Source organism: Misgurnus anguillicaudatus, chromosome 22 (genome assembly GCF_027580225.2).
Source record: "Misgurnus anguillicaudatus chromosome 22, ASM2758022v2, whole genome shotgun sequence".
Taxonomy (NCBI): domain Eukaryota; kingdom Metazoa; phylum Chordata; class Actinopteri; order Cypriniformes; family Cobitidae; genus Misgurnus; species Misgurnus anguillicaudatus.
Window position 1 is genome coordinate 52558410 of NC_073358.2, and position 18104 is coordinate 52576513.

The 18104-nt window shown below is 34.7% G+C and overlaps 1 protein-coding gene across 2 annotated transcripts in view; it reads right to left on the reverse strand.

Moving 5' to 3' along the window:
• Positions 1-18104, reverse strand: part of LOC129439489 (ras-specific guanine nucleotide-releasing factor RalGPS1) — a 127184-nt gene that overhangs the window by 23806 nt on the left and 85274 nt on the right. For both annotated transcript variants that reach the window (XM_055198136.2, XM_055198135.2), the window contains exons 9-10: positions 1808-1945; positions 1021-1114 (exon numbers count right to left, since the gene is read on the reverse strand). In XM_055198136.2, the coding sequence (XP_055054111.1) occupies positions 1021-1114; positions 1808-1945 (232 nt within the window). The remainder of the gene's footprint in view (positions 1-1020; positions 1115-1807; positions 1946-18104) is intronic.

Genomic DNA, 18104 nt, shown 5'->3' on the forward strand with positions numbered 1-18104 from the left:
CTGTTATGTTTACACGTTTGTAACAAAGTTTTCCTTCTAATGCAACATGAATATAAATGCTTTAAAATACATTTATTTTTAAAATATATTTTTAAATATACAAAAATAAATTTTTGTAAACACATTTATTTCAGTACATATATATTTTGTATATTTTAAAAAATATATTTTTGTAGTATAGGAGGGTTTTGCATCTGAACTCTTGAACTGTGTCTAGTGTAAAACATAAGCCAGTGTTTCCACAGATGATCACTTACAGTACTCTACTGTATAAACATTTCAATCCAGAATAATCAAAGACTCTTTAATCTTACTATAATAAACTCTTAAGTGTATCATTTACTTCACAGCCGTCCATGATGTTATGAGGTGGACAGAGACGACATGAGAAGTTCACAGTGACTTCATTCTCTTTGAGCTTCTGATTGTGATGTTCGGAAGAAAAAAATCTGATTAGTTTACGGCATACTTCATTCACAATCTTACAATACTGCAGTACAATGTTGAGATTGAACCTCCACAGGAAGAATTTATGATGTGGAACGACATCATTGTTGCTTCAGCGTGTCCTGCTGAGGTTAAATAACGCTCAGATCACATAAGGGTTTTAATAAAAACACACTATTTAATTGCACAATCAACATGTCTTGTGTTGGTTAAACTTTCACCAAATCACGTGAAGATTTCACTGCTTGCTGTGCTGACCAACCAAAAATCTCATCACAGATTTGTTTGCCTATAAAAGAAATGAGCCATGAATTCTCAGTGTCAGATGCCTAGGGACGCCCATCATGTCGTCCAGACTAGAAAAAACACGTGCAATAATTTCCTATTCCCCAAGTCCTAAATCTTCACGCTGTCAGACCGACCGACGGGTCACCTTTACTCCACCGATCGTCCTGCTAAAGTCATCATAGGAGCTTCCCTTTAACACAGAGATGTACTACAACTCCTACACTATTTTACCTTTAAGCTCTTTGACCCCTGAGGGGCCGTTCAAACCTCCAGACCCTCACTTACTTGAAATTGTCGTCTTCCACAAACTTTTGAAGTTCCTCAATGTAGCGAACAGACATTAAGTAATTCTGCACATGGGGCAGGACCACGAGGTGATCTGGGGAGAGAAGGATGAGAGTCATGTATAGATAGATCAACATCAGATATCATCTAGTAAAACAAATTCACATTGAGTTCTTCAGCTCGCTCGCTCCATCACTGTTTATTAAGAGGATTACTAAGAGATTTGGTCACTTTAAAGAGTTTAGTTTACATAAACATACCTGTATAGACAACAGCAACAAACCCAAAACAGACTTTATTACATGCAGATTTGTTTATAAATAAATAACTTTAATTCTGTGGTTCAGAGTTAGTTTTACTAACAAGAGCGCTTTTAGTTACTGAGAGATTTATTGTGGATTCTGTTTAAAAACCTGGAGATGACTTGCTGTCTAAACCAAATAAAGACCCTTACCAAATAAACTATTTATTTAGAGGAATAAACACACTAAAGGCCTGACTTACATACAATACTGGGTTCATGTTTAATAAGATTATAAACTATATGCTAAAGGAAGACTTTTGCTATAGATTAGTCTGAAAAACAAAATGCAATGGATACCATACTAAAGATTATGCATGCATGTATGTGTTTGCTTATTTTTGTACTGAATGAATTTTGTTTGTAATTAGCATTGCCCCTTCTGCCATCTCTGATGAGTTTTGCCCTGAGCAATGCATTCTGGGATTGCCTCCATGAATGATACATGCTAGACTTTAGCCAAAAGTAGCACATGGATAAACTCACCATATGTACACGACATCTGGAGGTCAGAGATCACCCGGAGAATATTATTCATCTGATTGGTCCGCTGCTGTGTCTCGATGATGCTGTCAGAGGCGGGATAGGCGGAGTCGATGTAAATTATATCCAGCAGGTAGATTCCTGTGTGGTGTGCAAAACAAACAAAAAAACCTCATCAAAGAACATTCACACAAATATACTTAAACAATACCCACAATCCTGTGCAGAATGCCAGGCCCTGCTTACACGAGCAACAAAACATTTGTCTAACTCTAATGTTGTGCCATAAACATTTAATAAAATAAACAGGAACCAGAGTTTTAACAAAATTTCTCTGTATTTTATTAAAGCGCTACTACACTACATGCCAAAATCTGTATCATCCGAGCTCTTAACTTCTGTGTTTATGTGGTAGACTTTATGACATGCCACCTGCTTGCACGAGTCTTTTTAGACAAGCTGTGATGCACATGATATATAAAATGTGTAATGAGATCCAGACAGCAGACATTAATAGACACCGCTGGATTTCATTCAGCCCAGCATGCATCTGTGTTTAAAGTTGAATTCAAAATGAATTTCTTATCTTATCTGCGTTTTAACAAGGTGATAAAACAATCACAGAGACATAAGTGATAAGTGTTGCTCATTTAAAAATCTGAGTCAACCATTCATTTTTAGATACATCAGTGCTCTTCACTGATAAGGTGTGCATACTTCTCATATGTAAAAGTATAACGTTGAAACATTTCTGTATGGCCTGAATACCCAAATGACCAACTACAATCACAAAAACATGGACTGTTGCATGCCCAAAAAAATCCAACAATGCAATGTACCTCTATTTTGATGTGCTAAATTAGCTAAAAGATTTTCATTGTACAGCTTTTAATTCAGATAATAGGCTTTCAAATCTGTTCTGGTTCACTTGGGAACGACAAACAGAAGTGTAAGATGGAAAACAGATTTCTCACTAATGAGATATGGTGGATAGCGTCACTCACTGAGGGCGTAAACTATATGGAAATGCACGACTGTTAGGCAGTGGCCGTGGGCGGGGCTTTATCAGTGTGAGGTCACATTAACATGAGAACTGCTTTAGTTTAATGGGGATTAAAAAAGGATTGGGTGTTTTTTCATTGGATGTTGTGTGTTCACACCCTGCAAACACACATTTATGGCAAAACACCTTGTAAAAGTGGATTTTGCATAATATGGGCCCTTTAATATGCCATGAAAATAACATAAAATGCCATGATAAAGTTTTATAAGTCATACTTTCTGTGGCAACACATATTTCATGAGATCACCTGTAACCAAAAACCACAAAATCATGCACTCAGCAATATTATAAACGCTTATAAAACTAAAAATGAAATTTAACACGTGCTTACTGACCTATCAAGGGTTTATTTCTATATGACATTTTATTTTGAAGTACTCTGCTTTAATAAAAAAATTTCTGTTGCTTTTATTGGATTATGTTAAAATAAGTTTTAGTGAAGCGATAGTTTACCCATAAAAGGAAAAAAATCATCGTTCATTAAACCTCATGTCGTTCCAAACCTGTCCGATTTACTTTCTTCTGTGGCAGGAATAGGAAATCTAAAGCAGAACGTCTAAGTTTCAGTTGAATCATACAAGGAAAATGTATTAATAATGCCAGCTACATGCTGTAAGAGTCTGCTACAATACAAACCTTCTAAAGTCGGATAGTTAAATTCCTAGTTCAATTCATTTATAATCTGAATTCCTTCATTGAGTCATGTTTGGTAATGTGATGCATGCAGTTTATATGTAAGAATATGATAATGTTGATGAATAAAATCATTAAAATGTACAGATATTCCTCTACTTACACACCAAGACAAGAGAGATGATCTGCTTCAGTGATTTATAAAGAGGCAGCAAATGTGGCCAGCAAACCAATGTTTGTATTGAAACCACATGACTGGGTTCAGACGTCGAGGAAGTTCTTACAATCTAATATAATCATTAATCAGACGAGATATAAAACAAGACAAATGCTCAGAAACATACCGCTAACTCAACATCAGTGCCCTGTTAACAATTACAAACTGATTATTTGAACAATTGACCCCGAGGGATTGTAAACATATACGTCAGATTTATGGGCTCTGAATAAACATCAAATCCAGGCTGAATTACTCAGCACAACAAATGGACAGGTTGTTTTTAAAGCATCAGGCATCTTCTTCATTGTAAACAGTTGAGAGACATTTCAATAAATTGTCCACATCAGTGGTAGCTCATAAATGATTCAGTAAACGCTGCTTTTAGTTTATTAAACCATTCAAGCAACAAAGCACAAGGAGATAGCATGAATAAAATCAACCCTCCAGTGTCCACTGTTAGTAATGTATGCATCACAATTAATCATTTATATTACACATTTAAAACAGGGCTGTCAAACAATTAATCAAATACAAAATAAAAGTTTGTGTTGCATAATGTATGTGTGTAATTATTACGTATATATAAATACACAAACATTCAAGTATATACAGCAGATGATCTCCTGGCTTTCTATGCCATTTTGCACCTTGTTCTCTTCATGTGTTTAATACTTATTCCCTGTGTCATTTCACTTTATTTATTATGACTCAACTTGTATACTTAAATGTTCTGATTTCTTTCTATGAATTCAACATTTGGCTTAATGGCTACACCTAGTGGAAATTTCGTGTCAATAGCCCACTTAGAAATCCCCTTACTGATAAAAATGCTGATGTGTCAAATACTTATTTTCCCCGCTGTATTTAAGAAACATTTACATGCGCGCGTGTGTATGTGTATATTTTATATTATATCTAAATAAAATAGATTTTTTATTTTATTTATAGATGTATGTGTATATTTACATCAAAGGGTCGACCGATTGTGGATTTTACCAATACTGATTGCAGACAACCGATTAATCCACCGATACTTTTCAAAATAGACACTGGATAAAACAAACAAACATGACATTCAAAGCGAAACAGTGCTGAAATGTATTACAAAAGTAATAAAACAACAGTACTGAACCATGAAAATGTGCAAATGAAATAAATGTATAAATAAAAATATATTAATAACATTAATAAGTATTGAAGTAAATACTTCTGTGAAATACCCCCACTGTGTAGTCTTGTACTTTATTTGCTTCTGTTTTAACATTTAATGATTATCTAATCAAAATAACAAAAGATGAATTGCAGTGATGATAAAAAACCTGAAATTAGATTTTGATTTGTTAAATATATGTTCACGTAGCCAACAGCTTCATATAGTTTGGTTTCTCTAGTTATTAACTTAAAATATGGATAAATGTAACCAGCTGGATTTAAACTCATTCAAATCGATAGTAATAATCATGACATTAAACATTTGGGTTGGATTTATCTGCATGTATTTTGTGTAACTGTTTGAGGTGCTACTAATATTATTGTCCTGTCAGCCTTGATGACAAACTTAGGTTCCTGCTGTTGTTTCTCTGCTAATTCAGCAAATTAATTATGAAGCAAGGGATGCACTCGGAAAAACTATCGGCATGGATTTTTTGCTAATAGTCGATTGTTCTACCAATGAACTATCGGTGCCGATTAATCGGTCTACCTCACACGCGCACACACAATGCAAACCCAAACTTATATTTTGTATGCGATTAATCGTGATTAATCGTTTGACAGTCCTAATTTAACAGCATACAGGAATACTGTCTGTGTTTCACTGAGAGTAAGACTGGCAGATTTGGAGCAACATGAAGGTGAATAAATGAAGAAAGACTTTTTATTTCTGGGTGCTATTTGACTAAAGTTAACTGTTGTAATCTAATCTCAAATAAACATTCACAAATACTGAGTCAGTATGAGTCAATAATAAAAACACAGCTGCTTCTCAAATGTGGATGTTATTGTACAATATGTGAACAAACATCAAGTTACTAAAACAAGTTTGTGTTGTTGCTGTGTTTGTGGGAGTGTTTGTGTACTGTATGTGTTTACAAAGACTTTTCATCTACATTGTGTGTGTGTGTGTGTTTACTTAGTCAGGTTCACCTTTACTTTTGCCAGGAAAAACCTCACAGATCAAATGTTCAGACTAAACAAAACCTGGGTACAAGCTTCTCTGTGCCAGCTTACATAATGCACATCAGTCCTCTACACAACACACATCATCTAAAAGCACATGCTGAACAACCTGTCGCATTAAATCAGATGATAATGCAAAAATCATCTCAACTCTAAATGTGTGCTGCTATCATTACACAACAGTGTGTGAGGTGAGATTTGATTTAAGCTCTTACATCTTCCAAGACAAACCCAAAACAGATCTCATGAATACTCAGGGTTTGATAAAAAAAATAGACTGCAATACTATTCATACTGTACAATACACAAGCATCATATCTTAAATGAACATGACAATGTAAACATCATCTTTTTCCATGATCATTTATCATTTAGCTAAATTCTATATAAAAAAATATAACATAAAAATGACAGCTTTAATACAGAAGGAGAAAAATACTCCAACAGGCTGGATTGAGAATAAAAGAGTATGAAGGGCCATACAAGACAAATTTCATTCTGGCACTCTCACACACATTCATTCTCCTTTCACATACATGTATTTTTACTCTGACAAACTTACATTCTACTTTCACATACATGTATTCTCCTTTCACATACATACATTTCTACTCTCACACACTTACATTCTCCTTTCACATACATATATTTTTTCCTCTCACATACATGCATTCTCCTTTTACATACATGTATTTCTACTCTCACACACTTACATTCTCCTTTCACATACATATATTTTTTCCTCTCACATACATGCATTCTCCTTTTACATACATGTATTTTTACTCTCACACACTTACATTCTCCTTTCACATACATATATTTTTTCCTCTCACATACATGCATTCTCCTTTTACATACATGTATTTCTACTCTCACACACTTACATTCTCCTTTCACATACATATATTTTTTCCTCTCACATACATGCATTCCCCTTTTACATACATGTATTTCTACTCTCACACACTCACATTCTCCTTTCACATACATATATTTTTCCTCTCACATACATGCATTCCCCTTTTACATACATGTATTTTTACTCTCACACACTCACATTCTCCTTTCACATACATATATTTTTCCTCTCACATACCTGCATTCTCCTTTTACATACATGTATTTCTACTCTCACACACTTACATTCTCCTTTCACATACATATATTTTTTCCTCTCACATACATGCATTCTCCTTTTACATACATGCATTTTTACTCTCACGCACTTGCATTCTCCTTTCGCATACATATATTTTTTTCCCCTCGCATACATGCATTCCCCTTTTGCATGCATGTGTTTTTGCTCTCGCACATTCGCGTTCTCCTTTCACATGCAGATATTTTCTGCTACTACACGCTTACATTCTCCTTTCACATACATCTATAGAATGTATGTATGTCTGAAGAAAATGTGCGTATGTAAGAGAAGTATGTATGTATGTGTGAGAGAGAGTATAGTGGAAACGGAAGGCGTATGGTGGAAAAGGAAGCCCTGTGACGAGCGGCTTTTATTTTGAAAGGACTTTTATTTAAAAACTAATAAAGGCTTTGCACTTTATTAATGGTCATGCACTGCGTACATACATCTCCGTTTGCACAATTATTCCATCAGCAGGGCTGACACCCATCCTTTAAAATACAGAATCGTCCAGTATTTGAGAATTAAATAGCTCATCCGGTTTTAAATCATTGCGGAGGCTGGAGAAAGCTCGCGGATGACGAAGCTGGAAGCAGCTCGGGGAGGCCGAAGCTGGAAGCAGCTCGGGGAGGCCGAAGCTGGAGGCAGCTCGCGTCCACGTCCGAAAGTTTTAGAGCTGGGAGAAGTCAAATGCAGGCTGGAAATTGTCCGTGGAAAATAGTACAGTATAAAGCCAACTGCACTATTTGTCAGCGAGTCTGCTGGTGCTGGAGATGCATAAGGAGAGCAATTCCCGCAATGTTAGAGCTTACAGCAATCAATTTATCGTTTCACGATTCTTCACGCCTCAGGCATCTTCAGAGGTAGTCTACATAACAGTTAATAATGTTAATGTAAACGAATCTCATCCCCACCCCACGTTATAATATTTCTTTTCTAAGGCTGAGTCATACACATAAGCATTTATTTAATGAGAGTTAGAGAGATAATTCAATGATAATTTTTAAAAATATTGTGTTTTAATACTGATTTAATAAAATAAAAATGTAAAAAGTTTAAAATTATTAGTCTTGTATGCCATTGATAATTCATTTTTTAAATATTAATTCGTTTTCTTTTTATGTCAGTCTGCCCCTTATCTCTGTTTGTTAGTCACGTTTTGCGTTTGTACATTTTGAGTGTTTACTAGCGTTGTTTTGTGACTTTGTTAGTTTCACGTATAGGGATTCGTTTTCTGTATTAAAGTAGCGCGTGCCACCCAACGTTTTCTATTCGTGTAGGTAGTGTGGGTTAGTCAGGGCGTCGTATGACGCAGAAGATTTATCTCATTACCTTTCCTTTGTAGCTCAGGTTAGAGGGTTTAAACTTTAGTTAGTTGTTTTGTTTATTTCTTTGAATTGGCACTGCCCTATCCTTTTTGTGTCCTTGTTATTTGTTTACTTGTAAATATTGTACATAGGATGAACACATTTTCACTTGTCAACATCACCCTTTACTTTAATATAAAAAAATTAATAAATGAAATAAATACAGTTTTTGCCACTATATAGGCTATGTATGTTGTCTTTCGTCCCTGACACACACACGCAAGCACGCACACACCAAATAATTAAAAATAACTAATATACTTCAACTAAACAACTAAAACAAAATAAATAACTATTAAAATTAAACATATTTTATGTAAAATGTACATATAATATTTAGGTGTATAAAATAAGTATTTAACTAACAGATTATTTCTAATGGATATCCTTAATATTTTTTGTAAATTTTAATCAATATAATTTGAGAATGTCACACTTATATATTTAAGTTTTTAAAACTGTGATAACTATTCAGTTCAAATTAATATTTTATGTATTTAACATCAGCTAAAAAAAATAAGATTAAAAGATTATTAAGAGTTAGACAAATATATAAATATAACTAAGCTTAAAAAAATTAAGCTTATTGCAGGAAGACAAACACCTCAAAAGCTCCTCAAATATCCTGGTAAGGGGTTTATGACTACATACACATGTTTTTTTATTGAAATATTGACTGCGGTCATGTTTAAACAACTTAACCCCCTAAGACCCGAGCTTTGATTTGTCTTTTTCCCCCTTAGATTTCTTACAGCTATTTTGGGGTATAAGGAAGAACCAATTAATATAATAACCAAATATTTGTCTTTGATAATGAAGCCGTGTAATTGTCCACGTTTGTGTACAACAGGTTCCAGTTACCAGGGGCGTCATGCACCAATTTTTTTAAGGGGGCACAATGTGCACAGCTCACAGAAATTTGTGCATACACAGACATCAAACGAAATATTATAGAGCTTTCAGTCTTTTCCATGGCCCTTACATTTCTAACAATGTGAGCGCCCCTACCTTCATGCAAAAACCTCCAAAATTAAAGTGTTGACTAACTTTTATATCAAATACTATTCAATCGGAATAATTAAATAGGCTGAAACGGCATGTTTTGTTTATTTACGTTTTGTTTAATGACTTGTTTAATTGTGTCATTTATGCATTTTGCACAACAACTGCATTATCATATGAAATGAATGTCATTTTAAATCCATAAAGTATATAAACAACGAAAATTACATAATCTATAGCCACGTGATTGAGTTTAATGCTCAATAATGATTAAAAAAATGTTTAGATAAAATTATTAGAGGGAACGGATTATTGCATTAAATTTTACCTGCATATGTGAGCATGTGTGATTCCGCGCTCCCGTGAACTCTGGCAAACTTTGGCATTGTACCAAGATGAATCTAGAAATCTCTAACTTTGAGACAGTCACATTTTAAACCATACATTTTCTACACATAGGAGGTTAACTGTACATTACCGTACTGGGATTTGGAAATGTTGTGAGCGTTTCTTACACGTTTTAATTCCTCAGATAGCAAAATGCAGCAACAACAAAGAGCTTGTGAGCGCGCTCAGACGCTGATGACGTCTGCGACTGCGCTGACTGCAGCACCGCGAGAATAATGTAACATAATCAAAACACTATCAAAATGGCAAAAATCTCTAAACAGTGACAAGGATGTAGCACAGACTTAATAATATTTTGCATATTAAACAGATTAAAAGACAAGTAACAGATTAATGGACGCTCCTTTGATTTTGAGGTTGCATGCAACAGTTTGAATGGGCATGACGCCTCTGCCTGTTACACAGAATTAAGTATTATGGTGCAAACAACAAAAAAAGTGATGTCCACGTATGGTCTTAAAAGGTCTTAAAAGGTTAAGGTGTATTTATCTGAATAATTTCGGAGCCATATTTGTTAACTGGGTACAGTAACAGCTTTCTGCGCACATACTGCATCACTTGCGCGTGCTTGTACTGCGCGAACTGCATGCACAAAATGGCAGTGATAGTGCATGTCTCGTGGTCAATATTATCACATACAGATTGGCATTAAATCATAGTAATTTCATTAGAAATGTAGGGCTTTATGATTAAAATATAAAGTTTATGACTAAAATCCCGAAATAAAGCGAATTATTCATGGCTTAATTATATAATAAAACAAAGTTTTATTGGAAAAATCTTATATATTTAAAATGTATTTAAAAATTCTGTATACATGTTTATATTAGTATTTGTTCATACGTCAACTTTTTAGCATTGTATGTGGTTCAACAGTAAAAGGTACTATTTCAACAGGTTTCAACAGTCGAGACATGATTCTGACTATATGTCTACTTTTATAATTTAATAAAATAAAAGTGCCAGTTTTCATCAAAAATAATTTGAGCTATTCTGATTCTGTTTCAGACACTTTACTTAATGCATTGGTAAGTTTGGCTTTATTAAAGAATGCGCTAGATAAATTTACAAATGTATCTTGCAGGAGCACGACCTCGCGTTAACAATGAAATGGGCAGTTGTTTTACTATTTACATTGCTTTGCAAAATATTTACTATGGATATGGGTTGCGATATTGGACACTGGACTTTTCACTTGGAAAAATGATAAAAGTTACTTTTATTCGACCAAAAACCAATGTTGCCACAACTTAAAAAGGTGAGACCCCATCCGTTTTTCGCATTGGATTGTTTTATCTTTATTAAGAATCAAATATACCGTGGCAAGTTTATATTAATTGTACAATGCTTATCTAGGAACTTTATTAACTGCATTCAAATAAAATACAGGTCTTAGTATTTTTGATAAACTAAACTAACGAAAATTAGAAATGCGAAATGCTTTTGCAATAAGCTTGTTTGGTAAAGTGGAACTGAAAAGTTGAAATATAAAATTAATAACGACATAAAAACCGAACTAACACAAAATTAAATTATTAAATTAAAACTAAATTAAACACTAAACTAAACAATAAAGTACAAATAAAATAAAAAGTCGATAACAATGTAGATACATTTAAAAATATATATATCAAATTATAATAAAATATCAATTAAGGCAAAAAATATAAAAACTGTGTACTGTGTAATGAAGACGCATTGTATAGAAAAACCCTGATTCAGTTAATCAGCTTGTTATTGTGTTAATAAAGGAAACATTTCAAACATTCTGGAGCCCGATTAGTGAAATCAGGAATCAAGACATCTAAAAACATTAGGTAGGGCCTGACGACTGGATTTGAGGACCACATAGGGAAAATCTGAGCACCTTTTTTGTTGATCTAAATATGTGACCCGTGCTGGCAAAATCATTCGGAATGCACACCGTCTAATTTTGAGCTAGATGCAAATGAAAGTATAAGTGCCGTTTTTTGTCAAAATTGAGATTTTCATATAAATAAGTACATTAAGCCCTCGTCTAGCGCTCTCAATCTAAATAGTCAATTGTCAAAAATTTCTGTTTTGACAAAAATTCATGCAGGTAGGACCTATAATCTGTTATTCTTAAGTGAATGTTTGGTTAACCTTTGGGAAAAAATATCTGATGTGTAACATTACATAGATCCTTGCATTACATCTTAAAGCTGCCTCAATGTCAATAAAACAACAAAAGAAAAACAAAGTTTAACATATAGGGCTCTATCTTACACCCGGCGCAATGCGCGACACAAGTGTCTTTCGCTAGTTTCCACCCTAATTTTCACGTTTAGCGCCGCGTTGTTTAAATAGCAAATGCATTTGCCCCCCTTTTGCGCCCATGGGCGTTCTGGTCTGAAAATGAGGTTTGTTCAGGCGCATTGTTGGCGCGTTGCTATTTTGAGGCAACTAAAATAGACTAAAATAGACTCTTTACCTGTGGATATGGTGAGATGAGAAACATTTTTAAGTAATGCTTAAAAAAACTCTTGGCTAAAAAAACGCTGTCCAAAGTGCTGAAACGTGAGGAGAGCCGTTTGTAATTTCTTTATCTCCTGTTTGTTACAAATAAAGTATTTTTAGAGTACAAACCTTATCTTAGATACTTGTAAATTATGTTTTGATGATAGTGGTTAGCCATACATTTAAAGCAATTAAAAGCCTGCTTTTTACTTCCATGACTAAAAGAAAACGGGTTTTAAAGGTTTTAATAAAAAAAAAACAATTTCAATACAAGTGAAAAACAACACAATTATTTAACATTAATCTTAAACTGGGGATCTTCTACCTCCGCTTAGTTTTTCAGTTTACAAAGTCCGTCATCTAAATAGGGATTAGACATAGCGCCGGCGCAACTTGCTTTTAAAGGTAACACAGTCTCACACCCATGGCGTCAATATCCCTTTTTGGAGGATATACCTTTCGCGTCATTTTTTGACGAACTGGGGACTTCAATACTATTAGGTACGCGAAATTAAACAGTTGTCACCTGGCATTGGGGTTAGGGTTAGGTTTGGGTAGGGATGTCATTATGTAAATCTAAACCTAAACCGACGCGAAAATGGTAGCAAATGGTAAGAAAATAGGAAAGAGAATGCAACGGACTTAATAGTATTGAAGTCCCCAGTTCGTCAAAAAATGACGCGAAAGGTATACCCTCCGCGTCAACATATTGACGCATGGTCAAGTGTCGTTGACGCCATGGGGTGAGACTGGGTTGTTAAAGGGGATGAGAGCTGAGTCTCTCATTGGTTTACTGCACGTTACGCCCAAAATACTCCCATTACAATAGGACCTACCCTTTTCGACCATGCGTTCGGCGCAAAAAACATTTTTCCCGTCGTTAACTCATTGGTTTACTGCACGTTACGCCCAAAATACTCCCATTACAATAGGACCTACCCTTTTCGACCATGCGCTAGGCGCACAAACCATTTTTCCCGTCGTTAAATTAGCAAAAGTGGATTCGGACACGCCCATTTAGACGTTGCGCTGTGCGCTTTAGACAATGCGCTTAGATCGTTAAAATAGGGCCCATATTCTTGCTATATTGTTTTTGACTTTGGGCCCTATTTTAACGATCTAAGCGCATTGTCTAAAGCGCACAGCGCAACGTCTAAATGGGCGTGTCCGAATCCACTTTTGCTAATTTAACGACGGGAAAAATTGTTTTTGCGCCGAGCGCATGGTCAAAAAGGGTTGGTCCTATTGTAATGGGAGTATTTTGGGCGTAACGTGCAGTAAACCAATGAGAGTCACAGCTCTCATTCCCTTTAAAAGCAAGTTGCGCTGGCGCTATGTCTAATCCCTATTTAGATGACGGACTTTGTAAACTGAAAAACTAAGCGGAGGTAAGATCCCCAGTTTAAGATTAATGTTAAATAATTGTGTTGTTTTTCCCTTATATTGAAATTGTTATTTTTTTATTAAAAACCCGTCTATCTTTAAAACCCGTTTTCTTTTAGTCATGGAAATAAAAAGCAGGCTTGCAATTGCTTTAAATGTATGGCTATCCAATATCATGAAAAAATCATTTACAAGTATGTAAGATAAGGTTTGTACTCTAAAAATACTTTATTTGTAACAAACAGGAGATAAAGAAATTACAAACGGCTCTCCTCACGTTTCAGCACTTTGGACAGCGTTTTTTTTAGCAAAGAGTTTTTTTAAGCATTACTTACAAATGTTTCTCATCTCGCCATATCCACAGGTACATCATATACAATAAATCCGTGAGGTAGCATTAAAAAAAACATTTAAAAACAGACGCATTTGTTTAAAGCAAAGCATTTATTTACTTATCAGGCTGCAGGTAAAGCAGCTCTTTTATGTCCAAGAGACTCAATAATAATCTCTTAAATTCAATCCTTTAATCTTTCATATTTTAAAGCATTTTTGTGCTGCTGTGCATTTATGTACTTTGTGATAAGCAAACCCGCGTTGTCCTCCCGTTTATAGGCGCAATGCGCATATTACTAATGCGCTCTTTAAATAACATAAAACATATTGCGCCATTGACTTTAGACTTTAGACCAGGTTTTTGTTGGTCAATGGCGTAGTCTATTTTAGTTGCCTCAAAATAGCAACGCGCCAACAATGCGCCTGAACACACCTCGTTTTTCAGACCAGAACGCCCATGGGCGCAAAGGGGGCGCAAATGCATTTGCTATTTAAACAACGCGGCGCTAAACGTGAAAATTAGGGTGGAAACTAGCGAAAGACACTTGCGTCGCGCATTGCGCTGCATTGCGCCGGGTGTAAGATAGAGCCCTTTGTGTGTGCTAAATATGTAAGTTTTACCAGTGATTTTAAAGGCGGAGTCCACGATGTTTGAAAAACGCGTTGGAAAAGGAGACGGGCCGACTACCAAAACACACTTATAGCCAATCAAATCAAATCAAATGCCTGGTTGCGTATGTGTGGGGCGGGTCTATCAACAGAAGGTCCAGATTCTATTGGGGTAGGGGCGTGTTTGTTTAGGCGATTTCAAATATCAACATTGGCTTTCAAACATCATGGACTCCGCCTTTAAGGTATGTATGCAGCAATTTTATTTGCGATTTTTCAAGAAACTCGATTTTTCAAAAAATTGACTATGCTAACTCTGTCAACTTAAAACAGGTGTAGCTCTGTCATTTTTTGTCAGATTCCAACAAATTATACATAGAGAATGTCAAAATATAAATAGCTCATTTTTGAAAATTAACTCATTCAGACTAATTTTGCCAGCATGGGTCACATATCTTCTGTTGGCTTTATGTTGGATTATTTATTATTTATTTTGTAAATGTTTATATAATAGTATTATATAACAGTTTATATCATGGGACTGTTAAATGCTTATTTGGTTGAGAAACATTTTACGGGTGTATATTAGAGTAGTTCCAGGTCTGTGGGCAGCATTACATTCCATATCACTATACACCAAGTTTAACTGTAATAAGATTTATTTAATTTTTATCAAATAAAGCATATACAGTACAGGTATGTGTGATAGCAAAATTAATTAATTGGAAAGAATGAATAAAGCAGTAAATTAACAATGATTGCCTGCTTGCTCAGTTTTGTTTTTGCTTAACTTCTGATAATATAAAACTAGAACAAATTATACATAAATACCGAAAAAAAAGTATAGAAATATTAACTTGTTCCTATTGTTCCCATTACTCCAAACTCAAGTGTAAACAATTTGCAAGTCAATTCATCATACTATTTTAAGTTTTGGCCTTAAAAAGTTAACATAACTTAAAAAAATTAGTTAAACAATTTCAACCTGAATTTATTAGTTAATGTAACATAAAAATATGTTTTGGTTTGATAAACATACTGTGTATTTTTTACAGTGTACTCACCATTGGAAATAATGCACCTCTCATGGTGTATCGGCCACGTAGCACAAAGCAATACCAACTCCAGTGTGCATTATTTTTAAATGGCCCATCATCAATATTCATTAGTTACCTTTTCTGTTGCTATTATATTTGTATTTGACAATTATTTTCCCAAATTACCTTTTCTTTATTTTTACGATTTAGTCCCAACAGTCTGCATGATCACAAAGTTCTCTATGCCAGCCTATCATGCCCTAAATAATAATCATCTGCTATCCTTTCCATTTGTTCAGTACATTCCAGCACATTATATAAAAATTGTCTGATGTCATGATTATTGCAAATTTTTACCAAAAGTGTACTTTAAAAGAAAACAGGATGACTTTGAATAGCATCATGGTTAAGTTGTGAGGAAGAGCTGATCAAGTCTTGCACATGTATTTCCTGGTCTAAGAGTGACTTCCTGCTAAAAGAGGAAATAATGGATACCAACAGAAAAACCATGTGTAAGGAGAGTGTATGTGTGTGAGAGTACAAATATATATGTATGTAAAAGAAGAATTTGTGTATGTGAGAGAGAGTAAAAATATATGTACATGAACAGAGAATGTATGTGTGTGAAAAAGTAGAAATGTATGTATGTATGTAAATGGAGAATGTATGTGTGTAAGAGTAGAAATGTATGTATGTGAAAGGAGAATGTATATATGTGACAGAGAGTAAAATATATGTATGTGAAAGGAGAATGTATGTATGTAAGAGAGTAGAAATGTGTGTATGTAAAAGGAGAATGTATGTGTGTGAGAGAGTAGAAATATATGCATGCGAAAGAAGAATGTATGTGTGTGAGAGTAAAAATATATGTATGTGAAAGGAGAATGTATGTGTGTGAGAGAAAGAGAAATGTATGTATGTATGTGAAAGGAGAATGTTTGTGTGTGAAAGGAGAATGTATGCGTATGAAAGCAGAATGTATGTGTGTGAGAGTGTAGAAATGTATGTGTGTGAAAGGAGAATGTATGTGTGTGAAAGAAGAATGTATGTGTGTAAAAGGAGAATACATGTGTGTGAGAGGGTAGAAATGTATGTATGTGAAAGGAGAATGTATGTAAGTGAAAGAAGGATGTATGTGTGTGAAAGGAGGATGTATGTGTGTGAAAGGAGAATGTATGTGAGTGAGAGTGCCAGAATGAATTTTGGCTTGTACGGCCCCTCATAAAAGAGCTCAATCTCCTTGTACTGCGTATCAATAGCACAAGTTTGTGTTTGTATTTGGCATGCTGTTTATACGGAAAAAATATGACCTTTTTGTGCATATGACACACACGTTTTACATGCATACGATGATCCGCACTTTGTGACGTGCATATAAAATATGCACTTAATCCAGAAACACTAAACTTAACTAAGGGGTTAACAGTGAATATCATATGCATGCAAAAGGTAACTAATGCAAATAAATATCACGCTAAATACAAACTCGTGCTATTAATACGCAGTGCTCGTGTTGTAATAAAAACAGATATTATACAAACTCCTGTATTCATCAAACAAGTTTGTGCTTTTTATAAAGACCTGTGCTGTGAAAAACAAGACAGACATGACATATTTAATTCTTATCACCGAATCACTTTTCAATGGCTTAATTTAAAGCCTGAGTTGACATAAGACAATGAAATGATCCGGTCGATGTCCCGTCATACAGACCAGTAGAGAGAAATATCAGCAGATCAACACATGTTTACAAGGAAAGGAAATTATGTCATTTTTTGGTTTGAGGCTGTAATCAAACAAAACTTTACAAGACACAAAACAGATGGATCTAGAGATGCCATGCTGTGCTGGGTAAAGTGTTTCATCTTAAACTTTATGCTTAAATTGCCTATACTATGACAATTGTATGGTGATTCTCATTGGTAAACCAGCAGGATTATTATCCAACAATCAGATTTTTGCTATAGGCAGAAATACCGGGTACACTGTGTAAAAATGGTTAGGAACACAAAAAAGCCACAATGAAATACCTCACCAGGGTAACCACGGTTTCTGCCAAAATAATATCACAATAAAATAACACTGACTATTACATTTATCTGAAAAATCTGAATGGTATTCATCATGTTGCTAAGTGCCTGTTTACTGGGACAGAGAATAAACGGCCCACACACCAGTACCACAATATTACACATGAATGATCCTCTGCCTTTAAAGATGAAGACAATATGAGGAATTTTGCCGCGGGTCTCAAACTTTTCGGCGTGCAGACCCCCTTATGTAGCGCGGTAAACGTCATCTGTCTATCAAGTGTGTAATATGAAGTACACATGATGAATGAGATGTTTCATCATCCTCACAGATGTAGGTCACAGTCTACAAACCAAAATCTTAAAATGAATAATGTATAAATCATTCACATCACTTACATGCTGACTTCACTTCATA